The 23589-nt window shown below is 36.1% G+C and overlaps 2 protein-coding genes across 2 annotated transcripts; one reads left to right on the top strand and one right to left on the bottom strand.

The window, feature by feature from the left end:
- Nucleotides 1-1003: 1003 nt before the first annotated feature.
- Nucleotides 1004-2837, top strand: si:dkey-5n18.1 (uncharacterized protein LOC570444 homolog). The gene is given in 3 exon segments (XM_048208670.1): nucleotides 1004-1266; nucleotides 1268-1505; nucleotides 2548-2837. Coding segments are annotated over 3 exon segments (633 nt in total). The 5' UTR covers nucleotides 1004-1051; the 3' UTR covers nucleotides 2728-2837.
- Nucleotides 2838-4992: 2155 nt separating this feature from the next.
- On the bottom strand, nucleotides 4993-23476 carry dsc2l (desmocollin 2 like). The gene is made up of 16 exons (XM_048208669.1): nucleotides 23143-23476; nucleotides 20991-21093; nucleotides 17812-18002; nucleotides 17609-17722; nucleotides 17304-17459; nucleotides 17060-17201; nucleotides 15823-15977; nucleotides 15541-15675; nucleotides 15194-15379; nucleotides 14478-14725; nucleotides 13481-13623; nucleotides 10054-10275; nucleotides 9651-9887; nucleotides 8727-8842; nucleotides 8348-8632; nucleotides 4993-6364 (listed from the first exon to the last, which is right to left on the bottom strand). Exons 1-16 carry the CDS (start codon nucleotides 23182-23184, stop codon nucleotides 6152-6154), a joined length of 2688 nt encoding a protein of 895 aa, XP_048064626.1. The 5' UTR covers nucleotides 23185-23476; the 3' UTR covers nucleotides 4993-6151.
- Nucleotides 23477-23589: the final 113 nt, after the last annotated feature.

The following is a 23589-nucleotide window of genomic DNA, read 5'->3' as shown; positions in this document are numbered from 1 at the left end:
CTCGCAATCTCCATTCCAGTTCATCCAGTTCTTGCTTTGCGCACTGGGGCACAGTCATACTGGAATAGACAAGGTCCTTTCCCAAACTGTTTCTACAAGTTTGGAAGCATTGCATTGTCCAAAATGTCTTGGTATGCTGAAGCGTTAAGATTTCTCTTCACTGCCTAACCCAACCTCTGAACAACATTATCCTTCCACCACCAAACTCTACAGTTGACACAATGCAGTCAGGCAGGTAGTGTTCTCCTGACCATGGAATATCTAGTAGGGATGAAATTTGATGAACTGACTTATTGCAAAGGTGGCATCCTATCTCACAGCACCCATCTTAACTTCATTGAGTCTTCAGAATGACCCATTTTTTCCCACAAATGTCTGTAAATGCAGATTACATGGCCTGGTTCTTGATTTTATACACCTGTGGAAACTGGTCTAATTGAAACACCTGAAACCAATAATCAAGAGGTGTGTCCCAATACTTTTGTCCATAAAGTGTATTTAGATTACATTTGCCATCATTTAACGCTCCCTTAAAGTTAATCTTTAAAAACACTACTAATTTAATATCTGTCAAATGTAATCTTAAAATGAATATCCATTTTCATTTTTTTTGTAATGTGGTGATGCCTAAATTCACTTGTAGCATTTAAAATTTATTTTTCATTTATTTAGACAAAATAATTGATATATTATATCAATATATCATTTTAATTCCAACCATTTATTAGTTATCAGTCACAACATTAAAATAATTATTGGCATATCATTGGTATTTGCCAAATTCTTAATATTGGTTCATCACTTTCACAAATAAGAAATTTCAGTGGTCTGATCTTCTGAGAACATTGTTGCACAACAACAATTTCATAAGACTTGTAGGGAAGCTAATGCAGCATAAAATTGGTTTTTGCTGATGTTAAAAAATGTCAGATGACAAACAATTTCTCAACTTCATCATGTGACCAGCTAACACAACCAATCACAGCCCAAAGACTTTCTTCCATAGGCTTTACATTGGAGTCCCAGCATCTCTTTTCACTCATACTTCATCATGGTCAAGCACTGCATAGCGATTATCCTCACGTTTCTGTCTTTGACCAAAGCAGGCGTTTGTGAGACCCTCCCTGGATCCTGCAGGATCGTGTGTGACCCTTCCTCAGATCGTTCACAAGACCGGAGCAATGGGTTGGTCATCCCTCTCACCTCATCTGCAGCAGGACCTCCTGGTCCACCTGGACCTCCAGGTAAAGCAGGTCCTCCTGGCGTAGTCCTCAGGTGTAGGTTCCTCAACTAAGGGAGGTGTAGCATTCAGTGCTGCGCTGCAGGATGCCTTCAGCAAGAATGATGTGCTAAAGTTTAACGATGTGATAACTAATCTGGGAGCTGGTTATGACTCATCGACCGGAGCTTTCACCTGTAAAACTGCGGGAGTGTACTACTTCATCTTTCACATTGTGAAGACTGGCCAAAACCTGCGTGTGGACATGGTTCTTAATGACCAAACGGTGAGTTTACTTCATTAACATGAACCTTTTTGCAGGGATTTTCTAACAAAGGTTAACCAAATATAATAAAATATAATATAAAGGCTACTCTATAATATTTAAGAAAATAAATACAAAGGATGCTCTCTGTAAAGACAGATATAGCGACTACTATTGAAAAGTTTGGGGTCAGTAAGATGTTTTTGAAAGAAGTCTCTTCTGCTCACCAAGGCTGCTTTTATTTGATCAAAAATACAGTAAAACTAGTAATATTGTGAACAATTATTTTTATTTTTTTCCAGTGATCAAAGCTGAATTTTCAGCATCATTACTCCAGTCTTCAGTGTCACATGATCCTTCAGAAATCATTCTAATACGCTGATTTTCTGCTCAAGAAACATTTCGTATTGTCAGTGTTGTAGTTGTGCTGCTTAATATTTTTAATATTTAATATTTCAGGATTCTCTGAAGAATACAAAATTCAAAAGAACAGCATTTTTTATTATTATTTTTTTTTAAATAAATGTATTTAGAAATTTTGTAGTAATATAAATGTCTTTTACATTCACTTTTGATCAATTTAATGCATCTTTGCGGAGTACAAATATATTAATTTCTTTTTTTTTTTTTTTAAAGTTAATTGCCGATGCACTAAACCCAAAGTAATATATTAAAATGCTGACTGGAAAATCTTTATATTAAGTTATTTTGAATTATGTTTTAGAGTTTTTAAGTTTTCACTATTGAAACAATGTTTAAAAATGTTTAGCTTCAGGTTTCAATTCAATTAAAAATATATGTTTAAAAGCATAAATATTTTTCAATTTATTTCTGTTAAAAACTCTATTTAAATAACTGACTATTTAAATTAACAAATTAAGTTTGACAGCCCTATACAAAAGGATTTTATAAAAACTTTTTTTTTGTTTGTTTTTTTGCTGACCCCCTTGAGAAAGCTGCTGCCTTGTTGCTTTTGTAAAATGGCTGCTACATAATAAAATATTAATGATACACTTTTTGTCCAGTGTAATAAATGGATCATTTCTGACGTTATGTGTTCTAGGTTGTGGCGAGTGCAGTGGCAGTGGACGTCCTGCATACAGATACTGCAAGCAACAGTGTAGTGTTGCAGCTGAAAGCCGGAGACCGGGTGTATGTTCGGCTGAATAACAGTGAAGTAGGCAAGAGGGACCCACAAAGCCGCTTCAGTTCCTTCGCTGGTTACCTGCTGTATGAGATCTGAGACTTTACATGATTCCTTTCTGCTTTAAACCCTTTCTGTCAGTTTGAAGGATGCGTCTTTGCATTCAGACTGTGTGTGTTTCCTTGAATAAAGAATGAACTCTCTGGCAATCTGCCTGACTGAGAATTTTCATTGAATGTTAAATCAATTCTTCCATTTTCTAAGGCCGAGACCTTGGCAAGAACTTCACAGGGCTCTGGCACTGATATTACGCTTGGACTTCAGGGACATTGAGGATGACGCACTAAGTAACAACAGACATACACACTCAGCAACACCACCTCAGTCACTGCGTGTTAAAAGCCCCGTCTCGCACAAAGCTCAGGGCTTCTGATCAGAGAACAGTGGGACAAAATTCAATCCTGGATTATTGAATTCACTTAATCTAGAGCAGAAATGAAAGTAATGCACTTAATATTTTTACATCCTTTAACTGCTGAAAAAATATGAGGTGCAATGCACTACTATGGAAGCTTGTTTCTGCCACAGAATTAAAAAAAAAAAAAAAAAAAAACATTTTTTATATTACAATTTATAGTTACAAGTTTATAACCCACAATTCCTTTTTCTCGCAATTCCAAGTTTATAACTCGCAATTCTTCGCAATCCCAAGTTTTTCGCAATTCTTGCAATCCCAAGTTTATAACTCACAATTCCAACTTTTTTCTCACAATTCCAAGTAATTCTGACTTTTTTCTCACAATTCCAAGTTTAAAACTCGCAATTACAACTTTTTTCTTGCAATCCCAAGTTTAAAACTCGCAACTCCATCTTTTTTCTCACGATCCCAAGTATATAACTCACAATTCTGACTTTTTTCTTGCAATCCCAAGTTTATAACTCGCAATTCCAACTTTTTTCTCACAATCCCAAGTTTATAACTCACAATTCCAACTTTTTTCTCGCAATTCCAAGTTTATAACTCGTAATTCTGATTTTTTTCTTGCAATCCCAAGTTTATAACTCACAATTCCAACTTTTTCTCCCAATTCCAAGTTTATAACTCGCAATTCCGACTTTTTTCTTGCAATTCCAAGTTTAAAACTCGCAACTCCATCTTTTTTCTCACGATCCCAAGTATATAACTCACAATTCTGACTTTTTTCTTGCAATCCCAAGTTTATAACTCACAATTCCAACTTTTTTCTCGCAATTCCAAGTTTATAACTCGTAATTCTGACTTTTTTCTCACAATTCCAAGTTTATAACTCGCAATTCCGACTTTTTTCTTGCAATTCCAAGTTTAAAACTAGCAATTCCAACTTTTTTCTTGCAATCCCAAGTTTAAAACTCGCAACTCCAACTTTTTTATATAACTCGCAATTCTGACTTTTTTCTTGCAATTCCGACTTTTTTTTATTGCAATTCCAAGTTTAAAACTCACATTTCTGACTTTTTTCTCGCAATTCACAATTCTACGGAGCCCCGCACATGAAAAAATTTTATCGTGCGCACGATTTACTAATTAGTTCCCTCAATTTGTAAATCATGTGCATGATTTATAAATCGAGGGAACGAAATAGTAAATCGTGTGCACATTTTAGTAAATCGAGGGAATGAATTAATAAATCATGCGCATGATTTAGCCTACTATTTTTTTCCTGCATGTCATGTCCGGGGCTCCGTACAATTCTGACTTTTTTCTTGCAATTCCAGGTTTATAACTCACAATGTTCTCAGAATTGTGAGATATAAACTCACAATTGCGAGAAAACAAGGCAGATTTGTGAGATAAAAATACGCAATTAGTAAGTTTTTTTTATTCTGTGGCAGAAACAAGCTTCCACACAATACAGACAATCATTGAATTGTAAAAATTTCATTTTTTTCCTCAACACAAAGCTAACAAATGACTTCAGCAGACTTACAACATTTTTTTTTCAGTCTTTTTTGTCCTTTTTTTTTTTTAAGTTTGAACGCATTTGATATTTTTAGTAATTTAGCAAGTTTCCCAAAATGAAGAAAATACACTAATTCTTAAAATAGCGTAATAAGTTAAAGCTATAATGTAAAAATACTTAGCCACTGTTTATGTTTATATATTTCTACATATAATATCATTTTTGTCTTTATATTCAGAATTTCATATTTAATACATTAATTTCATTGCATCATTTCTGCACTTGTAATTACGGTGTAACTACATTTATGCCATCTTTGCTTAGCCCTATACAAAGTTTAACTGTGCCTTTTCATTGTATATGCTGGCATATTTGAAGTTTTTGTGCTGCCTTTGCAGCATAAAGAGAGCATTAGACAATAATATAAGGTCTGTAATCAATTTTATTAAAATATTTACAAAGAACATCCCTTTAATAAATCTAAAAACAGAACAACCCTCTAAATTTCTGATATGTTGTTGTTTACCACAAATACAAAAAAAAAAAAAAAAAATTAAAATGTGCTGTCAGAACAAAACTGAAATATCATAGAGCTAAAAAATAGGTACTTCTAAGTGTAGTTTTTCCCAATTTTTACCTATTCTTTCACCAACATCTTCATTAAAAGTATAAAGTGACATACATACAACATATTTGGTTTCTTTTCATTGAAATTAAAAATAAATCCTAAGCAAGTTGTAAGAAAATAACACAAAAACTCCAGTAATACATCATGGCCTAAAGATGAGTTCAGTGTCCAGAGTTGATGTCAGGCGTCAGTGCTTTTGGAGCTCAGGAGCGCTCGGAATTCCACACGCTGCCCAAAAAATGTTTATGAGCACACTTCATCATGGTCTTGTAAATATAGACTCAGATAATACTTCACACGGCTGAAAATTGCAATTGATCGGGGAGAGAATAATGTCTCTTCTGTATACTAATATTTAAACTGTCCCTCCTCGGCTCTGTGAGGAAAGGATTGCAAAGCAGAGCAAAATGTAGCAGACAATTATAGAAAACCTTATCTCCATCATTCACACACACAAAAACTTGACTTACAAAAGTTAACACACGCGCACACACACACACGCACACAGGCACTTGATTAATCCAGCAGAAAGACATACACTGCAATAATCATTCTCTAAATCACTATTTTTCTCTTGTTTTCCAGTAAAAATAACTAAACATCTTCAAAACTAGTTTAGTCGAGTAGCAAAATTAAAGACTTATTTTAGGGAATATATCTTTTGGGGTTAAGATTTTTTTTAAACACATATTTCTGAGCATAAATCTAATCATATTTAACGAGATTTACATTTAAACAAGAACATTGTTTTGCAGATGTGTCAAAAAATAGAGTTTTAATATTCAGAAAATGTTGCTTCTCAAGTAAATTCATCTTGATTTAAAGATGTTTAGATATTTTACTGGGAAATGAGACAAAAATACAGTTTAAAAACATGATTTTTTTGTTGTAGTGTTCTTTGGCGGCCCCTGGCAAACAGCATACGGCGCTCTCTTATCTCAGTCACGTCTTTTTTTTAGTTTCCAGTTTTTTTTGTCGTGTAGCAGACGTCAGCCAGTGGTCTGAATTTGGGGCCGAGAGTGTTCAAAAAGTCCATTGATTCCTGTTCGCCCAAGAGGCTACAACATCCTACAGAGCCTGCAAGAGAGCCTGCCCCCTCATTCCCATAAGTCTTCAGCAGGTCGTCCGCGTACCGCCCCTCCTCCTCGTCTCCGAAATAAGCCAGTTTCTGTCACAAAACAAGAGTCAAAATTAGGTCACATGGAAACATCTTCAGTGGGGCATGATATTACAATATTTTTGAAATGTGAAATATGACTTTCCTGTGTAAATGAATGTGTAAGTAACATTACTTTGCTAATCAGATTATAATTTACAGGGATATTGCACATTTTTGACAATACTATAATTACTATGGCTGCCCCCTAATAGTCGACCAAATGTTAGTCGACGAGAAAAGCTTAGTCAAACAAATTTTAAAGTCGGTTAGTCGCAGAAAAAAAAAAAAATTCACAGCAATTGGCAAAGTCACATAGTCCACGATGAACAGATCGCTAACACGGCTGGACCATGTGGTAATTACTGTATGTTGGGAAGGAAATCCAAACATTGGCCTATCATTCAATGACCTCAAGCATGGCTTATCATTTGAAACATGTAAGTTGTAGTCTAACACGGCCGCTCGCTCTAATGTTAGACTAGATAAATGTGCACAAGTATTCGTGTGAAGTGTAGAAGCTAAATTAGTACTGCGCTTACTGCATGATGTTTAACCCAACGTGCATTTCTATCTATAGGCGCATCCACTATACTAACTTTATATTTGCAGCCAGCACTGACTAAGAATGCACTAGTTTGATACATTATTAAAGGGGACCTATTTTACAAGATGTAATTTAAGTCTCTGACATCCCTAGAGTGTGTATGTGAAGTGTATATTAGCTCAAAATACCCCACAGATCATTTTTTATAGCATGTTAAGACAGTTTTTGTGTGTGTCCCTTTAAATGCAAATGAGCTGGTGCTCCCGGCCCCCTTTCTAGAAGAGGGTGGAGCTTCAAGAGCTCATGCTCAGGACAGATTGACAGAACACCGGCAACAACAAAACAGGACAATCTCACGCATTGAAAATATTTGAAACTGTCAGTGGCGGTGTTCAGCCTTACTGTATATGTTTGAACTGGAGTCGCCGAAAAGACCCTCATTTGTGAAGCAGTCCAGTGAAAATGATTGGCGCAAACGTATAAGATTTTACTGATTTTTTTTGGGGACATTTCCTTCGAAAATGAAATTTAACTACAATGTCCTCAGTGTCTCAGATGGCGGGAGTCTACCCTCACAGCAAAAGAACTATGGGTATCGCGGCTTCCAGAACGTATCCGCGAACGGACCCGTATCGGCGTCTACTTGCGTGCAGTGACAGATCCGCAATGAAGGCGGATCGCGGACCGCCGTGGCTCCGCGCTGCATCCGCGGTTAAAACCTTACCTCCGCGGCGGGTCCGTTTGGGACCTGCAAATTGATACAACCGTTACAGTAAAGGTGCGTGCGCGTCTGCGGATCCGACATGGGTCCGCTCAGGATTCGCTGATTGACAGTAGAATTTACGGCGCCGCCTGGAGGCGGAGCTGATCCTCCTGGTGGCGCCAAAACGAATGTGACAGTCACGCAGGTTTGGCGACTTGAATGCGGATCCGCATAGGAGTCTCCTGCTGTGTGGGTAGAGTGTTCATTGGTACATCCCAAAACATAACATTTGTGATGCCTCTTTTGGCTGTAAAACTTCAGCTGCTACAGCGAGGATACAGAAATGGTGGACTCTGTGTTTCTCACTCAGGGCTGTGTCTATGCTAATAGGCCAGATTGTCACCGGTTGTGGGCGGGGCTTGTCCCTACAATGGCATCATCGTAGGGGGGAATCTGAATCAGTGCGTTTGAAGAGACTGCTTCTGATTTATGGGAATTATAAAAAAATGACTGAGTGGATTTTTACCATTACAGACAGGTTGTGAAGAAAGTGAATTTTGCGTAATAGCTCCCCTTTAAAATGTTTAGGCCGCCTACTTTGTTTTTGCACTAGGAGACTAGAAAGATCTCGGGGGCAGCCCTAATTATTACTATTTTAGTTTTTTCATTAAACATATGCATAGGAGGAAATTTCCTCATATATTATTGTTAACTTGATTAAAAATGTCATGTAAGTTTAGCTCACTCTGTCCAAGTAGCGTCCATTAGTTTTCCATGTGTCGAGAGCACTGGTATTTGAGAATTTCTGGAACACGGCGTTGCCATACAGGTTGTTATCATAGCGTCCGGATGTGTAGTACTTTTCTGTCCCAAAATCTTGAGTGGTGGTGTTGTACACGCCACCTCCCTGGATGAACTGCTGCCCATAACGTCCTGCAGTTGATGTCACGTTCTTACTGTCCATGCCGCCGCTCTGTAGTGACCCGTCCACTACATCTCCACCAGGAATAATCATCAAAGCTCCGTCCTTCTAAAGAGAGAAGACATTTCACAAAAATATAGTTAAAGTCTCCTTGTGGTTTCTCTGAGTAATTAAACCTTTTAAAAGGAGGTGATTTTCTCACCACTTCTTCACCAGGAGCCTCAGTGTTGGATTTCAGCAGCATTCCTCCTGTTCCAGTATCATCACTGATGTACAGCTTGTCCCTCTTCGTACTGCATATGAAGATGAGTAACAGACCTGATATGGCAAGAAAAACAACGGGCAGTGAGATATAGAGAGTGCGATCCAAATGTCTAAAGACTGCATTACAAATCTGATCACTGTTTTTATTTAAGCCTGAAGCCAAAAATATGTCAATTTTGAAAGGTTTTGACATAAAATCAAGACAGAATGCCAAGAAATTCTGAAATCCATGTTAAAATTCCAATTTTAAAATCCAAAAATACACTCATTACTTAATTATGCTAATATATAGATCATATATTAGCATAATTAAGTAATGATATATATATATATATATATATATATATATATACATACACACACATGCATATATACACTAGCATTTGTCTATAGTACTGTATATATACACAAAAGTTTATTTTATTCAGCAAGTATTCATTTATAATGTTACAAACGATTTCAATTTCAAATAAATTGTTCTTTTAAATGTTCTATTCATCAAAGAACTGAAAAAATATGTATCAAGATTTCCACAAAAATATTAAGCAGGACAACTGTTTTTAATATTGATAAGAAATGTTTCTTGAGCTGCAAATCAGCATATTACAATGATTTCTGAGGAATCAGAAGAGTCACAGGAATAAATTACATTTTAAAATATATTCATATAGAAAACATTTAAATTGCAAAAAAATATTTCATATATTTTTACTGTATTTTTGATAATAAATGTAGCCTTGTTGAAAAAAAAAAAAAAACAACATAAAAATATTATCTAAAATTCTTCTATATATAAATATATGTTTATGTAAAAATATGCAAAAAGATGTATATGTGGTCACGGCCAGAAGGGGGCACTCACATAACAGTAGCAGCAGCAGGCTAGAGAGCACTAAGGCAAGGATTCCCAAACTTCCCAAAGAGGTGGAGGCACTTCGAGCCCCACATACTCCCGCTCCATTGTCCTCTCTCTCACAGGAGCACACTCGCACATTCACGGTCTGCTCTTTCCCCATTCCCTGCAGATCCTTCACCAAGATAGGGACAGTATAGAGACCGTTTGGCATGACCACTGCCTGTTCCAGCATCACGGTGGAATCTAAATCAGAGGAGGACATGATGTCTGTGATCATACTGCAGCCGTAATGCTTTCAGTTTATCAGCCTATTGCTATATTGAGGAATAATAACATAGAAAATGCTGATAAATCAAAATTTAAATCTGTACCCCCAGCCTCAAGAAACATCACTACCCTCTATCTTTACCTGTTTTATCCTTCAGTTTCCACTTCCCATCATTCTCTGCTCCAAGTTCGAAAATGAAGGGAGTGGAGTAAGGTGGCTTGTCGAGGTCCATAGCTTCAACCAGAACTGAGCTCAGCTTATCACCCTTATTACAGATGACCAGGTCAGTACCCGGAATCACAGGCATGTTGTCATTGTCGTCTTCGATCTGGATGATTACCATCCCCTTTCCTATCTTCTTACCTGAGGAAAAAGAGATTCCAGTGAGTCTCATGTGACTTTAGGGACACATTGTCAGAATACAACTCCTGTATGGATGCACACCAAAGCAAACTTGATTATATGTCTTTAAAGACATGAAATATCCTGAGAAAATGTCGTCTTAATGAAAAAAAAAAAAAAAGGTAATTGCAACTTTTATTTTCTCAGAAGAATTGTGACTTTATATCTCATAAATGCAACTTTATATATCACAACTGCAACCTTATTCCTCATAATTGTAACAACTTAATTGTGACGGCTTCAAACCTCACAAGTGCGACTGTCTCATAACTGGACTCTCATAATTGCAAGTTTATATTTCACAATTGTGACATTGTTACAGCTACAGCTTCACATCTCACAATTGTGACTTACTTAAAACTGTGATATTATCTCACGATTGTGACTAAATATCTCAAAACTGCACTCTTATTTCTTGTAAATGACAACTTCATCTCAAAATTGCCACTCTCTTACAATTATCTCACAAATGCAACTTCTCATAACTGCAACTTTATATTACACAATTGCGACTTTTTTACAATTATAGCTTTACAGCTCACAATCGTGACTTTCTATCTCATAATCGCAACTTTATATCTGACAATTGTGACTTACTTAAAACTGTGATATTATTGTACGATTATGACTAAATATCTCATAATTGAGACTTTCTTACAATCATGGCTTTACATCTCCATTGCGATTTTGTATCTTATAATTGCAACTGTATATTTCACAATTGCGACATACATTTACGGCTTCACAAATGTGACTTTCTCATACCTATGACTTTATATATCACAATTGCAACTTTATATCTCACAATTGCAATCTAATTTCTTGTAACTGAGACAACGTCATCTCAAAATTGCTACTTTCTTACAATTATGGCTTCACATCTCACAATTGCAAGTTTGAATCTAACTGCAACTTTATATTTCACAATGATGTCTTTCTAACAATCACGGCTTCCTGTCTTACAACTGAGATTTTCTCAAAATTGCGACTTTCTTACAATTATCTCACAATTGTGACTTTATATCTCAATCGCAATTTTATATCTCACAATTGAGATGTCACATCTCACAATTATAACTAGCTGTAATGTTTTACAGTGTCACAATGTGACTATTTCTTTATTTCAAAATCCCCCTTTTTAAACAAAGTTGTACATACATGCATACATTTGTGATCGGTTTCTAAAAACCTATGACCAGTTTCACAGCCCGCCAATAAAATGAGGTCATCAAGCAGGAAGAACAGCCATTAGCAACCTACAGAAAAGCAACCTGATGACGTCCAGAGGTAAATTGCGCATAAGAGTTCAAGAGAGGCGAATGTACTCCAGCTCTTCCTGTAATGCCATTCAACAACCTTCAGTGTTTAGAACATGTTGTATCGGGTAGAACATGTTGATCATCAGAAAGAAAAAAATGTTACATCACCACCAAATATCCTGAAGAAATCTTCTTAGAGACCTCAAGCTATTTCTACCCAACCACACCCAACCACATGATCTTTCATTAACAGCCAGAGAAAACACACACGCCTATTCATAGAATAAAATGGAACAATAAGTACTCATAAATACACAAACGTTTGAGTTCAGCACAGGTGTATGTTGTGCTGAATGTACACAGGTTATTAAGTTAATGACTTAAAGAAATAGTTCACCCAGTTCAAATGAAATTCTATCATCTCTTACTCTTCTTCAAGTTGTTCCAAACCTATATGAGTTTCTTTCTTCTGTTGAACACAAAAGAAGATCATTTGAAGAATGTCAGTAACCAAAGATTTGATTGACTTTCATAGTATTTTTTCCCTGCTATGGAATTCAGTGGTTACTGTCAACGGTTTGGTTACCCATATTCTTCAAAATATCTTCTTTTGTGTTGAGCAGAAGGAATACATTTATACAGGTTTGGAACAACATGAGTGAGAGTAAATGATGACAGAATTTTTATAATGGTGTGTGTCTTGAAGTAAAAAATAATGCATCCACCCATAAAAAAGTAATCCATACTGCTCCAGGGGGTTAAAGGTGCTAAAGAGGATGTTTTGTTTTATACATTTTTGCAATATTACTTGAAACTGTCTTTACTAACTGATAAAAGACTATTTATTAGGTGCACTGAAAGTAATACTATTAATATACATCATCTGTGCATGAGGTAGGGCCTTAAAAACATCAACCAATCGTTTACGCGATTGGCCCTCTGGCTTGTCAATCACTGCCATGACGTTCCTTGTGAGAGACGAGCGCGGCTGCGCGCTCCAGTAACTTTCCACACTCCACAGGCGCCGCATGCAATGTTTTTGTCAGGAGACAGGAGTAACAACTGCAGATTATGAGTTACCTGCGGTGAGTCCGACATAATGAATCCACTAACACGACACAGCGAATGCCGGTGGTAAACACTCGTGTTCCAATACTCGTGCACGAGTTTTGGGAGGCGTTCCCTCGAAATGAGCTGTGAAGGAGGGGGGTTGTTCTTACGCATGCGCTCATTTCAAAAACTCACTAACAGTCTTTTTGGTTTCTCAGTCGGCGAAAAGATCCTCTTTAGCACCTTTAATAAAGGCCTTCTGAAGTGAAGTGATGCATTTTTGTAAGAAAAATATCTTTATGAATTCAAATATCTAGCTCCCGGTGGACGAACGTACGCAGAATGAGCAAGTTGATTTGCGGCGGAAGAGTATCCTTTGACCTGACGCACAACGAACACGGAGGCGCAGAGGATAGAGAAAAACAAATCACCGGTTTTATGTGTAAAATTATCATTTTTAAAGAGAAATGTTGATATAATTCGATATAATAGAAGACAAGCTTAAATTTGTTGCACAGCCCTATTTGTTAAAACCATGAGAGGCGTCTAAGCTTACGATACTCCAACATCCTCCTTTACACATCACGTAAGAGGATTATCATTTGGCGCAAGTCGACCTGTGCATTCTGCGTAATTTATAAATCTTTAAATATGGATATTTTTCTTACAAAAATGCGTCGCTTCGCTTCAGAAGGCCTTTCATTTTTAAATATATCTCTGATTGTGTTCGTCTGAAAGAAGATAGTCATATACACCTAAGGATGGCTTGAGGGAGAGTAAATCATGGGATAATTTTCATTTTTGGGTGAACTATCCCTTTAAGTTTCATTCAAGTATGTGACAAAGTCCTGACTCACTCTCATCCACCGCTCTGATGGTTATGTTGTACTTGTCGTTGTGGACCAAAGGTGATTCTCGGTCTATAGTATTGGCTGTTTTCAGTTCTCCAGTGTTCTCCACCACAGTGATCCAGTTACCTGGGTCAGTCATCTTATAGTACCTTAAACAAAGATAGAATAGAAAAGTGAGAAAACTGAGATTATACTGTATATAGAGACACTATACTTAAAGGATTAGTACAGTTCAGAATTAAAATCTCCTGATAATTTACTCAAACCCATGTCATCCAAGATGTTTATGTCTTTCTTTCTTCAGTCGATGCATTACGTAATGGAAAGGTCACGCGTGACACAGGCGGAAGTACCGATCCAGTGTCTACAAAGTGAATGTGCCCAGACTAAGCCAAACGGCCTTTACAAAAAAGGTAAAACAACGATGTCGGGTGATTTTGAATGAGATGGAGTTTTTCGCCCTACCGCGATACTTCCGCCTACGTTACGTGTGAGACATCGCAGAGCAGTTTGTGGTTAAAAAGTATATAATTTTTTTTTTTTTTTTAGAAAATGACCGATTGTTTCACTAGATAAGACTCTTATTCCTCGTCTGGGATCATGTAGAGCTCTTTGAAGCTGCACTGAAACTGACATTTGGACCTTCAACCCGTTGAACCCCAGTGAAGTCCACTATATGGAGAAAAATCCTGGAATGTTTTCCCTCAAAAACCTTAATTTCTTTTCGACTGAAGAAAGAAAGACATGAACATCTTGGATGACATGAGGGTGAGTAAATTATCAGGAAATTTTAATTCTGAAGTGAACTAATCCTTTAAGGTGGTTTTCAAATTAATTTCTTTGGGAGCATTTACATTATTAGACATTAATTCGTGCGTGTCTTCAAAAGCCGCTAGTCAGAGCGCAACAGAACAGAAGATCAAAGACCAAATGAATGTGTATGGTGGTGCTCTAAAGAGAATTATTTAGCTTAAAACAAAACCCAGATCATCAGAGAACATACTTTATGCCATTGCTGTTCTTGGTCTCTGGGTCCAGAGCTTTATAGGTTCCAATGACGGTTCCATTGGGAACGTTCTCCTTGACTTTGAGATATAGAACGCCAGGGTTGAACTCTGGTCCTTCATCTTCATCTCCCACACTGAGCTCGAGTGGCACAGAGAGCCAGGTCGCGTCAGTCCCAACCAGTGGAACCTCATTACGGGCAGTAATTTCCAGCTGCACCACTGGAGTTTTTTCAAAATCCAATCCCTGAAAGGAGAGCAGAGACCTACGTTGAGAACCTAATCAAGCACATCTACACAAAACTAACTTGTCCTCAAAAGCATCAATACTGTGAAGAGCCGTCAAAAGCTCTGCCTTGAGAGAAGGACCTGTTTTCGCCTGCCTGGTGGATGTACTGTGTATAACAGGGTGTGGTTGAACTGCACAAACATATCCAACAGACAAGCATTTTCACACACAGCTCTAAAAGGGTGAGCTAATCTGCAAAGCTGCTATAAATAAAACCAACACAACCCTGTCAGAGAGTGAACGAGAGCTCTCAAGATAATGACTGTGACCCTCAGTGAAAGCTATCGCAACATGAACTTACAAGCAAAGTGCAAATTCTGCAAAAACTGACTCATCAAGGACATCTGGGTTTATTTCTTGCTAAAAATGTTATTTGTCAGTAACTTTCTCTACAGACTGTTAATTTAATTAATAAAAAACATTCACCTTCATGACATACAGAAGCCCCTCGTTGGTTTTGGGGTCTGTCTCCATCCTGAACTGTCCACTTTCATTTCCCTTGGTGACCTCAAACAGGGCCTTCCAGTTGGGGGTGTTCACCAAATCCTTGTCTTCCACTGGGATCCTAGTAACTAGCACATTTTCTTGGTTCTCCTGGACCTTGGCTTTGTACTGTTTCAAAAAAATAAAATGGATTCATTCTTTAAAAATCAAATCAAACCACACCTCATGGCATGTAGCCTAAAATGACATTCAGTGCTGTTCTTGTCCTGATGTGTTTAGTAGTTTACTTGTTTTGTGATATTGCTGTATAGACAATAAAAGGGACTTACCAACTTCTCTTTAAAGGTGGGAGGGTTATCATTAACATCTGTGAGAGCAATCACAACTGTTCCTCTGTTGAAGAGCCCATTAGGAGCGCCGCCCATATCTCTGATCTCTATGTTAACATAGACTTTGTCCTGAGCCTGAGTTGGAGGAACAAAAAACCATTTACATTTGTAGTACAGTATTCGCAGGCTGTACCTAGTACATCTGAAAATACAACACAGTAGACGCAACAGCAATCCTTTAACACACTGACACATGGATCTATTAAATGACAGGAAAAATACCTCTCTGTCTAAGGTGTTGGTTTTAGCGGTCAGTACTCCGGTAGAAGGATCAATAGAGAACATGTCGGTAGCGTTGACCAGAGTAAACTTGATCTTGGTGTGGAGGGTATTTGCCTGATCTTTATCTGTGGCATTCACTTTTCCTATAAAAGTACCTGAAAAACACAATACAAATATACTTAAATAAATATACTATATTTCACTGTCAGTATACTGATTCATTATCATTTACTGCATCTCTCATATATATGTATAAATTCAGTATATAGATAACAAAGCTTATATTGTGTAAAATCATTTTAATTAGTTGAAATGAAGATAAAATAATATCATTTAATTAATTAATTAATTTTGTTTAATAAATGTTTCCTTGGCAACTAACTAATATGACTTTTATAAAAAATTGTTTACGTAGAACTGAAGGACTAAAATTACTTTTGTTGAAATGATTTTAATGTACTCAAATTACTTATAAAGTACAAAAATTGATCAATCTTAAATAAAAATAAAGTAAATAAAAATTTAATTAAAACACTGCAAAAAAAATGATTTTCTTATTTAGTATTTTTGTCTTGTTTCCAGTCTAAATATCTAAAAATTCTTAAATTCAGATGCTTTTACTAGATAAGTTAGAAAAAGATTATTTCAATATTACAAATATAAAAAATTACAAAATCAGATAAAGTTACTAGAACGTAAAAAAAAAAAAAAAACTATTTAAAAATATGAATTAATACTATAATGGTATATAAATGATACTAAAACACCACTGATTGTGACATTATTTTCAGGACTATTAAAAATATTTTACCTGCCAATTCTTATATGCATTTTGGCATATTTATTTACTTCTTTAATTTTACTATTCACATTATTTTCAACAATGATTCTCTATTACTGTATTACTGATCTATTACTGTAATACAGTTTTTTTACTGCATTACAGTAAAACAATATGGTTATACAATGGATATTTTTATTAAAATCAACAAATTAAAGTACTACAGACTGTTATACTATACTTTTTTTACATTACATTAATGAGAATATAAGAAAAATCACCTTTTTTATATTATAGTGTTGAGAATTGTTATGAAATTATTGCAAACAATTTTAATGATCCAAAAAAAAAACAGGCTTTACATAATTTCTAAAATATTATTTCCTATTTCTAGCTTTTGATTTTGGTGTGATGTCCAGTATGACCTGGACTTGATAGGTGAAAAAGTCTCTTTACCTGCCCTGCACCGTTCTTCTACAGTGAACACACGACCTCCTATGAACTCAGGGGCGTTGTCATTCTTATCCTCCACAATCACAGTGATGGGCAGAAATTCATCAACTTCCCTGCCATTTTGGTCAAACACACGAGCGATAAACTACAACAAGAGAGACAAGAGAAGAAGACATAATGCTGTAATCATACTCCAAACCAGCTGGTGCACCGTTCTCTGTATAAGGCCTGTAATATAGAGCCTCACTTTGTATTCTGGGTACTGCTCACGGTCGACGGCCCGGGTCACTCTCAGCATGCCGGTTTCCTTGATGAGGATGAAAAGGCCGACAGGTTCTGTCGTAACACCTTGCCCGCTGATCTCATAATGCACTGTGTAATTTACAGAGGAATCAGATGCAATCTGTGAAGAGACACACAGCAATGTACAGTCAGCAAAACAACAGGAAGTATAACAAAAGGTCAAACTGAGATCAAGGAAGGGAGGATTAAACGGGAAGGGAGTAATAGAATGACTAAAGTAGAGATGTAGCTAATGTCACTCAGTCTCACCATCTCCAGATCTTTTGGGAATGGAGGGCTGTCATTCTCAACAAGATTAAAAGGCAACGGTCTCCATCTTCTCTTAATGCGCTTGTGAGCCGCACTGCTGGACTTCTGAGGTGCCTGAAGCCAGGACATATAGAGAGACATTACTTAAGCTGCTGATCCAGATCATATGGTTTATGGTTATGAATTACAGATCGTAGTTTTACCTCATTTTTACAGGACAGGATAACGTCCACCCTCCAATCCAAACCTCTCTCGTCGTGCACCAGCACAGAAAACCGCTTTGTTGTAATCACCAAACCACGAACTGTGACAATGGTTCCATCTGTGTTTACAGCGAAGTCAGGGTCACTGGAAGTAAAGGTCACGGGCTTGGCCGCACAGCCTTTGAGGGTCACTGTGAAAAAATAGTAACATCAGATAATTATTCCACAGATAAACCTCATCTCTTTCCAAAACCATTGTTTGAATCTACTGATTGTTGTTTTTGTTTGTCACCAAATATCAATGAATCGGCACTAAAGCTTTCAAGCTTCAAAAAGGACGCACCATAAAAGTATCACCACTGTTAACTAAAACTATTAAAATATTATTATTAAAATAATCATTTGGTAACACTTTACAATAAGGTTCATTAGTTAACTACATTAGTTAACATGAATAATAATGAACTGCACTTCTACAGCATTAATTACAGCAGTTAATTTCAACATTTACTAATACATTATTAAAATCTTGTTAACATTAGTTAATGCACTGTGAACTAACATGAACAAACAATGAACAACTGTATTTTCTTTAACTAATGTTAACAAAGATTAGTAAATACAGTAACAAATGTATTGCTCATGGTTAACACATTAACTAGTGTTTAACAAATAAACCTTAGTGTAAAGTGTTACCAATAATGTTAATAAATTAGAAACTACTATTAAAAACTGTTATTAAAGTGTAATTACACTATTAATTATTATTAAACATGAACTATTGTTAATTGAAATAAAGCTGAAATACAATAAAATAAATATTAGATAAAAATTAGATGATGCCAACTAAATAAAATTTTAAATGAAAAAAGTTTAAGTACTAAATTTACAAAAATTAAAGCTAAATAGAAACAAACAAAAAGTAATAACAATGACAAAAGCACCTTAAAAAAAATATGAAAACATTAAAATTAAAAGGAAAATTGAAACTACAAAAACAAAAGAAAATTCAAAATATTAATGAATACTGTAACAGTATATAAGTAATGATGATGCTATCATAAAACAATATTTCAAGTCTTTTGAAGCAACATGATAGTTTTGTGTGAGAAACAGATGTCATTTTGTCAGTATTCACTGATAAGCTTCCCATTTAGATGACCTTTCATTTTCATGTGACTTTTGTGATACTTTTATGTTGCTTTGGAGGGCCTTTTTTGTTCTGGAGTGACATGAGGATGAGTAAATTGTTTTACCATGAATTAAGCAGAACTTGATGTAACGGTTATGTTATGTAGCATAAAGGGTTAGTTCACCCAAAAAGGAAAATTCTGTCATTACTTAGTCACCCTCATGTCGTTCCACACCCGTAAGACCTTTGTTCATCTTCGGAACACAAATTAAGATATTTTTGATGAAATCCGCTCAGTGAGGCCTCCATTGCCAGCAAGACAATTAACACTTTCAGAAAGCTACTAAAGACGTATTTAAAACAGTTCATGTGACTACAGTGGTTCAACCTTAATATTATGAAGTGACGAAAATACTTTTTGTGCACCAAAAAAACAAAATAATGACTTTATTCAACAATATCTAGTGATCTAGTGATTTCAAAACACTGCTTCATGAAGCTTCAAAGCTTTACGAATCTTTTGTTTCAAATCAGTGGTTTGAAGCATGTATCAAACTGCCAAAGTCACGTGATTTCAGTAAACGAGGCTTTGAAATTTTAAATGGTTCACCACTGGGGGGCGTGACTTTAGCCGTTTGATACACGCTCCGAACCACTGATTCGAAACAAAAGATTCATAAAGCTTCGAAGCTTCATGAAGCAGTGTTTTGAGATCACCCATCACTAGATATTGTTGAATGACGCCTCATTAAGCCATCCGATTTGATCAAAAATATCTTAATTTGTGTTCCGAAGATGAGCGAAGGTCTTACGGGTGTGGGACAACATGAGGGCGAGTAATTAATGACAGAATTTTCATTTTTGGGTGAACTAACCCTTTAAGTTCTCAGGTGACACCAGCCCCTAGTTTGGCAGTGCCGTGAGGGCTGACAGAAAATCACTGAGCTTGAGTTGATGCAGATAATATTAACTTTTATTTTATTGTTAAAAAATATTAAAAACATATATTAGGGTGTGGAAATGTCTAATAAGCCAATAACTTTTTTTTTTCCAAATAAGTGTTTGCTTTCCTACAACGTGAAACCTTTAGTTTTAAAAATGGGGACAAACTATGAAGAATGAACAAATAATGTTTTGGACATCACATTAAAAAATACATTCAAACTGGGCAATATTTAAAGCTTTGAAGTGCTAGGAAAACTTGTGTGAAGCACTTAAAAGCACTCGAAAACATTAGACCATTTCTGCCACAAGGTATTTCTGTTAGTGGCACAATGTTTATCATGGTTTCCAGATTACACGTGCGCTGTGAAGAAATTCACAGAAATTCACGCTTGAATTCACCGCAGAATTATTAACATCTCTGTGAAATCTTGTGAGACGCATTTAGGTTACATTTGTTGCAGAATTCTCTGTTAAACCACAGATATCAGATCAAACAGTGTCCACAGCGGCAACGTTTGATCTGATATATGTGGTTTATCAGCTCAAACGAGTTGATTAAATGCATGTTGCAATGACGTCACGGGACATGTCTAAGCCCAAAATCTGCAGCAATTAAGAAAAAAATGCAAGCTCCTCCGAATATTGCAGAGTTTGCTTGATTTTGCGATAAATTCAGCAATCGGAGAATCAGGAAATCCTGGAACGACTGATATAAGTAATCATAAAACAATATTTCAAGTCTGTTAAAGCAACATGATAGTTTTCATGAGAAACACATGACATTTCATCATTATTCACTGCTAATCTTCACATGTGGATGACATTTCATTTTCATGTGACTTTTGTGATACTTTTCTGCTGCATTGTGTCCATTTAAAGGTCCTTTTTTTGTTCAAAGGAAGGATGAGTAAATAAAGACAGAATTTTCATTTTTGGGTGAAAAAATTGTTTTACCATGAATTAAGCAGAACTTGATGTAACGGTTAAGTTATGTAGCTTAATTAACTGTATCAGCTGAAGGAAAAGCCTCATCTGTACTAAGCCAGACAAGGTCAATTCATGTTATTCAGATCAAAAGAATTAGTGAAACCACAAATCTTACATTCTTCCGTGCCCTCAGAGATGACATATCCCGCGGGCAGTCTCTTAGGAACCTGAGCAAGAACAGGCCTCAACTTACAAGACTCAGTGTTCTGAAATATTACCTGAGGGAGGAAAAGAAAGTGAGTTAGAGGAATAAAATGAAGCATCACATTCCACAGTGTAATTGAGCAAAAGTCTCAGTGATGATTCAGCATGTGTAAACGGCAAGCTTAAAACATGACTTCCAATTCTAAAACATCAGAATCATTATAATTGTACATGAAACTTATGATCACAAGAAAGAACTAGATTGATTAACATTATATACTCTACAACTTAATGTTGTAATGTACTGTGATCTGGTTACGCTGCAAAAATAAGTATCTTATTCACTTGTTTTACACGGAAAACAAATGCGTGAATTACCACCTCTGTAGCTTGTTACGTTCATACCTAAACAGCTACATGGTATGAAGGCATCACATGTGACAAACCGAACAATCAATGGCATTAATCAAGAATGACATGTGACTAACACAGATATAATAAGAACATAGCTAAACAATTGAGAACAAAACTAGTATGAAGAAAAAAATTACTCCACATGACTTGGGTGAAGAGGGTTTTATATTCGCACATTCGCACATCCGTATTCAATAGCCTTGTTAATCACACTACATTGGACATTCAGTGGACATTCACAAGTAAATATGCCATTAAAACAATACTTGCCTATTTTGATCGACTGTGAAAAATGTTGTAAGTTGACAATTGTTGGTTGTCAATATCATGTCGCTGCTTAAAATTCACAAACATTAATTTATTGCACATTTATTGGAAAGTCTGAATTTATCAGAAGTCCGAATGTGCGAATATAAAACCAACTTTACCCAAGTCTCCACATGCTGCTCAATGGCATTCGCTCTCATTTCATGCAGTCATGTTATGGGTTTCAGACAGATATCAGCTTCATCTTATCTTGAAACCAGCCTAATCTGTCCAGTGAAACCTGTAGACGCACAGACTTGAAAATATGTACAAATGAATTTTACTTCAGTAGAGTGCTGAAGTGTTTACTGTTCATGTGTCTTTTACTGATGCAATAAAAAAGACGTCATTAAAACATGCAGGAAATAAAATGTGACGTGTTTTTACTATAGTGTATGCTGCAATATCAGGAAATCAATGAAAACTTGCATTTTAGTGGAATCATCACTAACAAAAATTGACCCGCAATGGACAGTGTTTCAGTTAAATAAATGAGAAACATTAAATAATCTGCTTTGTGACTAGTGTGGTAACACCTTTCTCATTAATCAACATTAGAGATCAGTGAGCTGTTTGAATGAATGAATGAAGACATATACAATAGCACTACTGACTCTTCAAAACAAATTAATGAAATGTACATATTTGAAGTTATGGATGATACTAAGTAAACGTAGTATCACGACCATTTGGTGGAGGAAAAACCAATCATTCAGACTATTCAAATGCAGATAACTAAGTAGTGAGTACTTCATTATTCTATATTAGTAAGAACTTTACTATTCAAAACTGTTAATGTTCAAGCAGCTTCATCCCTTTGAAATACACATCACACAATTTACCAATAGCTAACCCACCTAAATAATTTCCAAAGAGATATAGCCATATATAGCCATTCATAATGTCTTATTATCAACACAGAGAAAACTTTATTTGAAAATAAACCATGGTAACCTTTCAACCAAATTACCACAGTACTAAAGTTATTGACTACAATAAAACGTGATCACATGGTATTAACCACAACTGTCATGACAAAAAATTAAATTATAAAGACAGAAATGTTCTAAAATCAGAAGAAATCATTATTTTATTAATTATTTTTGTTTTCCAGTAAAAATATCTAAACATGCTTAAAAGTTAATATACATTTGAGAAGATATATTAAAACTTTTGACTGTATATTTGACTCTATATCTTGTTTTAAGAATGCATTTTCTGTCTATTTTACTATATATATATATTGGCAGTGTAATAGGGAGGTTTGACGGGAACTATGGTTATGGTTACCAAGGTAATAATTCGGCAAGGATACTGTAGGAATTCAGGAAGGCCCACAACAGACTTAACGTTATATGTCCTAAAAATAAGACATTAACTTCAACACAACAAAAGTAACTTACCAAAGTAAGCAGCCAGACCGCGAACAGCGCGCGTTCATACATCCTGTTGTGTGTGTATGTGGTCTGCAGTAGTTGAATTTCTCTGGACTCCTCCACACTGCGTGTACCTCACAGAAGAGCTCGGATAAAGTCCTGTGGGCGCGGTGCGGCTCTCATGCCATTGAAGTCTTTAATACGGGTGTGGCATCGCCTCAGCCTCTCGCTTTATGTATCAGTAGGGCTGAATGGGAGTCTTGAGTAAACTAAACAGGTTAAACTTTGCTTTGTCCCTGACTTCCTTAGCTTGGGAAGCTCTGGACGGCTTAGACTCCACCCCAAACTGCCCCTTGAAACTCCCTCGGAGTTTGTGTGTGTGTGTGTGTGTGTGTGTGTGTGTGTGTGTGTGACAGAGAGAGGGAGGGAGGTTATACTTTAACAGAACAGACTTTCACCTGTTATACCATCTGA

This window comes from Megalobrama amblycephala, linkage group LG11 (assembly GCF_018812025.1).
Source record: "Megalobrama amblycephala isolate DHTTF-2021 linkage group LG11, ASM1881202v1, whole genome shotgun sequence".
In the NCBI taxonomy this organism is placed as follows: Eukaryota; Metazoa; Chordata; class Actinopteri; order Cypriniformes; family Xenocyprididae; genus Megalobrama; species Megalobrama amblycephala.
This window is presented reverse-complemented; position numbering and strand designations above follow the sequence as displayed.

Coding starts and splice junctions, on each gene's coding strand:
- dsc2l (XM_048208669.1), bottom strand. CDS start 23,184: ATGTATGAACGCGCGCTGTTCGCGGTCTGGCTGCTTACTTTG. Junction 21,094..23,142: donor CGGTCTGGCTGCTTACTTTG/GTAAGTTACTTT, acceptor TTCCTCCCTCAG/GTAATATTTCAGAACACTGA. Junction 10,276..13,480: donor CATCAGAGCGGTGGATGAGA/GTGAGTCAGGAC, acceptor CTTTTTCCTCAG/GTAAGAAGATAGGAAAGGGG.